Raw genomic sequence first — 7,502 nt, forward strand, 5'->3', positions numbered from 1 at the left:
TAGGGGAAAAAAATAGGGACTCTTCTCCAGCCCCAAGACAGAAGAAGCACATGGGCCCAGGATGGTTTGGGGGAGCAGCAGCTGATGTTTATTGGGGACCAGTATCCCTATGCCAGATCTTGGGGGCCTTGCCCCCTGCATCTCTCGCTTCAGCTTCATTCGTCGCTGTCGAACTCTGAGGACAGACCCTGCAGCAGGGGCAGGGACATGGAGTGCCGGTCGGGGTCCCCGGGGCCCCCACCCTGGACTCCAGGTGGGGGGCTTCGGGGGCTGAAGAGCCAGTTCTCTGCCAGGGTTGGGGATAGTCACAGCTTGACTCATGCCCTGGTCTTTCTGCCTCCCTGGTCCCTCCCTCTGGCCCTCTGTGCCCTCTGTGCTGTGCCCACCCCCTCATCAGGTACATGCTTCCATTTCCCCACCCCTGGCTCCCTCACTCCATCCTCTTCATCAAGATCCAATGAAGATTTAAGGGGTGCCCCCCACATTCCTGGCGCACACATGTCTATATTCCCCACATCCCCTCCCTCCAGCAGATCCCATCTTTCTCAGCTTCATATCCCCTAGCAGTACCTGACACCATCTGGGGCTTCCTGCGGAAGGGGTTCCGGCCCTTGTAGGAGAATCTGGTGGGTCTGTCCTCTGGCCCTTCCTGAGGAGGTGGTGTAGGTGGGGCTGGGACAGGTGGGGGCATAGCAGCAGCTTCAGGGGTGTTGGCAGGAGCTGGCATGGGGGCCAGAGGTGGCATGATACGGAGGTCGGGTCTGACCCAATTGGCCCCATGGGGCAGAGGATCTTTGGTCAGAGGCTTCTGCGGTCCTAGCACTCCTTTGGGCTGCAGTGAGAACTTAAGGCAAGAGAATGCAACAGGCAGGGACCGTTGTAACCGGAGGAGCTGGGGCTCTTGGGCTGTAGGCAACAGCCCCAGCTGCAGCCAGGAACAGGAAAAGACCTGGTAGATGACATAGATACTGTGGGTGCTTCGGAGCCAGGGAAGATTTTGCTGTAGGCTCACCTGCCCTGGTTGCAGCAACAGGAAGGCCACCTTCTTGCGCAGGCCACCCACGTGCAGGCGGATCCGGCAGGGCTGCCCATCCAACAGTCGCATTTCTTCATAGGCTATCTCTGCCCGGCCATTTGGTGAGTATTCCTGAGTGCAGTGGGCAAAGGCACCCTCAGATCCTGCCTGTTCCACAAGGTTTGGTAGTAGACCCACTGGTTGTAGTGCCCGCCGACCTTGCCGACTTGGTAAAGCCAGGCGGGTGTGGGCTGGTCGGGACTGCTTCACTAGCACACCCAGTAGGTCATAGCAGGCTGCATCCGACAGGAAAGGTACTGCCACTACGTTGGGTCCAAAGCGCTCCTCGATAACCTGCAGATGGCCAGGTTATAGGTCAGGGACTGAGTTAGGGTCAGGTGTTACCTGGTAGCCTACTCTAGATTGACCCTCCTGCTGTTCCCTGCACAGTTACATTTCTACAACATGCTCAGACTGTTAGGGTTCCTGCTTATTTCCTAGTTCTCTCCTGTAGTAAAACCTTGAATATACTATGTGCCAGACCCTGCTAGATACTGGGAATACATAAAAGCAAGAGACTTGGACCTTATCCTATCATAGCCCAGTCTAATGGAGGAGACAAATATGTACACAGTGGTCAACTAAGTAAGATAATAGAGAGCAAGGGTGTGGAGGAGACTAGCATGATTTAACAGCTTTTGTCTTTGATAGAAGAGGATCAGAGAGGGTTTCTTGGTGATAATACATGAGCTTTGAAGGAATCAGCTAGGTAGGATGGTCAGTCCAGGGAGAGGATATGACCAGTTAAAAAACGTGAATTTATAAACTAGGAGGGGCACATTCAGGAACACATAATTTCATTGTACTTAAACATAGGGTATGAAGAGGGATAGGCACACAGGAACAAGACTATGAAAGATCTTGTGTGTGTGCTAAGTGACAGGAGTTTAGTTCTGAGGGCAATGGAAAACCACTTGAAGGGCTCTGGGCAAGAGGGCAAGATCAGAAGGGCACTTTAGAAGGTTAATTTTGAGTAGGAAGACAAAATAAGGAGAGAGAAAAATCAGTTAAGAGTATTGTAATATTGCAAGCAAAACATGATGAGGCCTTCAACTAAAATAATGGGGGAAGATATTTAGGTTGTAGAATGAGTAGAACATGATCACTTAAGGGGTATGGGAAAAGGTATCCTGAAGAATTAGTTATTAGATGACTGACTGTCATCACCACAAATGGGTACGCAGAAATAGGTTGGCATGACCATTCTTAAACATTTTCTGCCCTAGCTGTAGGGGAGAGTGCCTTTAGGGATTTGAGGCCTCATCTTTGTAATGCTGGTACTAGTATGCTTTCAGGGATTTGAGTTCATCTAGGTTTTGTCCTCCTTGTCTTGGCCTTTTTTGGTTTGGTTAACCCAGTTATGGAAAGTTTAACTTCCTGACCAACTGGGAAATCTTATCCCTAGTATTTGTACTTGGGTATGATCTTGACTCATCAAAGATATTGCTAGCTGAGACTTCTGGCTCTGTGTTCTGCTAGGCAGTACATAAAATTCCTTTTTTGAATCCCTTTCCTGTTTGAGACCTGTTCTATTTTTAGAGTAGCATTTTTCCTGTGTTCTACTCCCCTTCCTCAGCTCCCAATTCCCACATGTCTGTCCATGTACTGATGGCATTACCTGCTTTACTGGCCTTCAGGTAGGATTCATCAATGGTCCCTTAAAGGTCAGTCTGTTTTTTGCTACGTAGAACTGTTTTGGAAGTGCTGCCCCATAGGATAAGAGGAGGGTAGCAAACTGATGGAGCTGTGTCTGCGCTATAGACACGCTGAGGTAGCTTGACAACTACCATCTTTTGTCACCTAGTCAGGGAAATACGTGGTGCTTTTTCTTTTTCTTTTCTTTTCCCATTTGAAATACTAGTGTTTATCATGGTGCTTTTTCTTAAACTGCATGGAATAATTTCCCATAATTCCTCTCCTTTGCTTTACTGGGACATGGACCACTTTCTTTTTGGTGGGGACATCACGCTGAAGAATAGTTCTCTGAGAAGCTCTGAGAAGGGCCAGTTGGGTTGCTAGGGGTAAGAGCAGAGCATTGGTGGGTTGGCATTTTTGTTTAGAATGTTCTGCCCCATGACAAAGAAAGCATAGTCACCAAGTATAACTTCAGAATCCTACCCTAGCTGCTCTTTTGGTCCCTAGGATCCTATACAAATAAGACAAATAGGAGTGTCTCCAGGAGGTACTTCTCTAGTGAGATTTTAACATTTAAAATACCTAGTTCTTATGGTCCAAGGTTCTGAACAGGTGAATCCCTGATTTAGCTGGAGTCTTTTTCATGAATTTGCCATGGTGGGGAGGTTTATTAGGTCCTCCTTGAGGTCCCTAGTGGTTATCCGAAAATAGGGCACTCAGTTCTATGTTGGGGGGACTGTTCTTGGTAGAGTCACCATGTGAGACCACTACCTGTTTCCACTGCACTTTTACTTCTGGGTGGAAGTTCTGTGGAACATAGAGGCCTGCAAATTTAGATCTCCCAGGGGCAGCCCAGGGAAGTGAGTGTGGAAGACTATCTTCCTGGATATCCCTCGGCTGGTATTAATTCTGAATGAGGAGCTCTCAAGCCACATTCTGGTTGGCTGTATGTTCTACAAAGTGCCCAATAAACTGTCAGTTCTGGAGAGGAAACTAGGTCACTCAGAGGTGTCCTGCTCCGTGAATTTGCCACATACCACCAGTGATTTATTATGTATCTCTACTTTGCCTTTCCTGACAATTTTTCGTTTAAATAGGGATTTTTTCTGATGCTCAGAGATGGTGTAGCTTTCTACTAGTTGATGACCTCATGTACTTTCATCCTAATGAAATGCTTGATCTTGTCCAGGACCAACCTGCTGAAGGTATTCTGATACTTGCAAGGGCCTTGACTCTTCTGTTTCTGCTTCTTTGGGAAGCTGACTTTTGTGAGGTCCATTTCTAATAGAGCTACACCTATTAAGGCTGTTCCAGTCTGGTAGGCTTTAAGATGGTTGTTCTAAACTTGATGGGCTGCCTTCTATGAGTGCTTTAAATTTACTATCCTTGGTTTATATAACCGGAACCTGATCCTCAAATTCTCCAGACTCAGAAATTGTGGCCGTCTAGATTTGGCAGGATATGCTGGGTACTTGCAACTCAGATAGAGCTGACATCTGCCTGCTTCTGAAAATCTACATATTTGGCTCAAAACCCAAATTTCCCATTTTGTGGATGTTAAGGTAGGGGGGTTATCTGTGAAGAGGTCTGAGCTTCTTTAGAAAGCTTACAAGGCCCTTCATGATCAGTTCCTTTACCTCTTTGACCTCATTTTTGCCACTACTCATGTGAACTCTGCTCTAGAGGACTATTTGCAGTTCACAAATAGGCATTTTTTTAAATTCTCTCCTGGCTTTTGCATATGCTGTCCTTTTAATTATGCACTGTTCACTCACTCACCCACCCACCCACCTGCTCATTAACTCATTTAGGTGTTTATTAAGCATTCCTCTTCCCTCTATGTGAGAATAATTTCTGCTTGCCTAGCTAGAATGTTACTCTCTCCAGAAAGCCTTCCTGACCTCTTAAGTCCTACCCTGATGTAGCGCTTGTCTCTGTTCTCATAAAATCTTACTGCCTTTCAAGGACTTTCTTGCTGTTTTTTTTTTTTTTTCAATTGTGATTAAATTGGACAGTGTGTACAAAGCACTTAGTACAGTGTCCAGTGTGTAAGCAAGCTGTGAGTAAATATTATCTTCAGGCTTCCCACCCCTTCCTATGTCTGAGGCTGAGACCCATCTAGGTCACGCTTTGTTACTTTCTCTTTAGCTCTCTCTTACTTTATCCTTGATGAGGGTCCAGGTGGCATCAGCTTCATCCAGTGTCAGCAGGTGGGGGGTACCAACCAACATGGTGGGGTATGGGAGAGGTTAGGCAGGGCAGTGGCTGCTGCAGGAACCCCAAGCTGCCCAGAGAGGTGAGAGGCCCCAGGCCTTAGGCTTTGACCTACTTACTATAGCATGAGGTCATAGAGGTCCTGCTAGATAATGGGGCTTTGGGTGGGGAGAGGGCAATCACTTTCCTAGCCTCACTATATGCACAGCCATGAGTCCATACCCTTGAGTCACTTATCCATTCTCCTCCTTAGGGGAGGAAAATGCATGGGTGCTTGGGTGCGTTTGTATATGTCTCTGTGTGTATATGTAGTACTTGGTCTGAGTTCTTTAAGGAAGCAGAATTGGGCTTCCCCCTTCAGCAGCCTTCTTGAAGCTGCAGGTGACTTCTTCATGAGGTTAGATGTGGGTCCTAAAGGACACGCTAGAAGTATAGATCAGGACTTAGACTGAGAACCAAGCAGTAGTTCTTAACCTTGGTCATACTTTGGAATTGCCTGGGAGCTTTAGAAACTATAGATGCCTGGATCTTACCCCCGGAAATTCTGATTTAATTGGTCTGGAGTGTGCCTAGGCATCAGGATATCTAAAACTCCTCAGGCAATTCTTATGTACAGCCTAGGTTGAAACCCATTATTAATGAGTGGGTTACAATTGCAATGAAAACCAGGTGTGTGTGTAGGAGGGTGCCATGCTGAGTGGTGACAATGTGGAGGATAAGAATCTAATTGGGATAATGTTGCCTTAGTAACTGGAGAGGACTTTCAGGAAGCCAGAATTACCCAGGTAAAATTGAGGAAAATTTTCTTCATGTGCTACTCCCTGTCCTAGGGAGATCTGTGTCTAATTGGCACTTTCCTACTGCAGCCCTAATCTATGTGTGATTTCCCCTTGTGTCTCTGTCCAGAGATCTCAACCTGGTGTTTGCTGGAGAAGGGTGTTTTATCCCTCGGAGAGGAACCACTCTGGAGAGCCTTTCTAGTAGCTACTCTCTGCCTCTGCCTCTTATCTGTCTAAAGAGTCTTCTCTTGAGTCCCTTTTTAGAGTCTCCTGCATGCCCAGGAAGACCATTTCTGTGTGGGGGGCATCCTTTCCTATCCTGGACCAGCATGTAGAGCTGTCCCATACAGTCGGCCGTTGTCTGAGCGGGCTGAGGTGGTATGACCATGAGGCACAGGAAATGGTCCTACATAATGTAGGACCTCAGAGTGGGTTAGAGCTAAGGGTATATATGGGTGCTAGGTCTTTAAACAAAGGTGGGCATGGGACTGCACTCCAGGAGAGGAATTGATATCAAATATTTGTTAAAGTCTTGTATGTTAGAGGCTATGCCAAACACACCAAATCTGTTATTTCGGTCAATCCTTTTAATAACCTCTTGAAGTAGGTACTATTATTTTCTCATTTTACAAGTGAATTAAAAGGCTCAGAGAGGTTAAGTAAATTAGGCAAGGGATATGCTGAGTTAATGGAGGATGTAGGATTCAAACCTAAGTCGGCCTGATTCCAGCTTTTAAATTAAAAGTTTAAATGGTAGTCCCTTTTTGGTGAAGGGAGAAACTGCCGTGTTGTTTCTGCTCTCCTGAGTGTGTGGAGGGAGGGCGCCTGATCAGTGGATATTCAAAGTCATGTAGTGAAAAGGAAATGGGCAAGGTGAGAGAGAAGCTCAGAGACCAAACCAGAAACCCCAGGCTCCTTGTCAGGACAAGTGCAACCAAATCTCTTCCTTCCTCTAGTGCCCTCTTAGCCCTATGCCAGGAGGGGTCATCTGGTATAATATAGTTGGCACCTCTGTTCCCTCCAGGAAGGAATCCTGAGTGAGGTAGACAGCAGTGGGGAGAGGGACATACGCCAGGACAAGGCACACAGACGTGGGGTAAAACAGACAGTGCAAGGAGGCAGAGATGCAGAGTCCAGAGATAGGAGTTCCTGATAAATGGGTATCCAGATCCTGATGGGGCTCCAGAATGGGAAGGAGGTAGATAGGGTTGAGATAGGGATGATGGGCTGTTGGTGAAATGTGATGAGCATCTCTTTCAGGTTCTCATTGAGAGGTCTCAGAGGGGAAATTGGGTACAGATGAACTCCTCAGCCAGAAGCCCATGTCTTCTTCTCTTTTGCTGATGATCATGATCCTTTAGGCTCTCTGCATTCCACACTGCCCTACCCTGACATTGAGACTATATTTCCCTTCAGCTCTTAGAGTCTGAGATTGAAAGTTACTGAAGAAAAACAGATGACAACTGAGTTCTGGATGGAGTTGGTGAGCCTCAGGGCTGGGCTATTTGGGCCATAGCCTGCTCATGGAGTTGCTTCCAGTGTGGCACATTCTGGGGTTTCCTTGGACACAGATCATCTGCAGTGTATCTGAGTGGTGACTGGACTGGAGAGCATGAGAGGAACAAACAGGCAGAGGCTGGTTATTTAGAGAACATGAGGCTTTCTGCAAGAACCCCCAGTGCAGTATAGAATCGTGTTGATGGTAAAGACTGGAGGGATAAAGAGCCCTAATTTCTCTCAGGCTACAGGGATGACTGTACAAGTCCCACATCTCTTATCTGAAACCTTCAGAGACAGAT

At 47.0% G+C, this 7,502-nt stretch overlaps 1 protein-coding gene across 1 annotated transcript; it reads right to left on the reverse strand.

Annotated features, from left to right (window-relative positions):
* Positions 1 to 72: 72 nt before the first annotated feature.
* C11H11orf42 (chromosome 11 C11orf42 homolog) lies at positions 73 to 5,027 on the reverse strand. The gene is made up of 3 exons (XM_029915220.1): positions 4,870 to 5,027; positions 571 to 1,369; positions 73 to 286 (listed from the first exon to the last, which is right to left on the reverse strand). The coding sequence occupies exons 1-3, from the start codon at positions 4,939 to 4,941 to the stop codon at positions 156 to 158; spliced, it is 1,002 nt and encodes a 333-aa protein (XP_029771080.1). The 5' UTR covers positions 4,942 to 5,027; the 3' UTR covers positions 73 to 155.
* Positions 5,028 to 7,502: the final 2,475 nt, after the last annotated feature.

This window comes from Suricata suricatta, chromosome 11, assembly GCF_006229205.1.
Source record: "Suricata suricatta isolate VVHF042 chromosome 11, meerkat_22Aug2017_6uvM2_HiC, whole genome shotgun sequence".
Lineage (NCBI taxonomy): Eukaryota > Metazoa > Chordata > Mammalia > Carnivora > Herpestidae > Suricata > Suricata suricatta.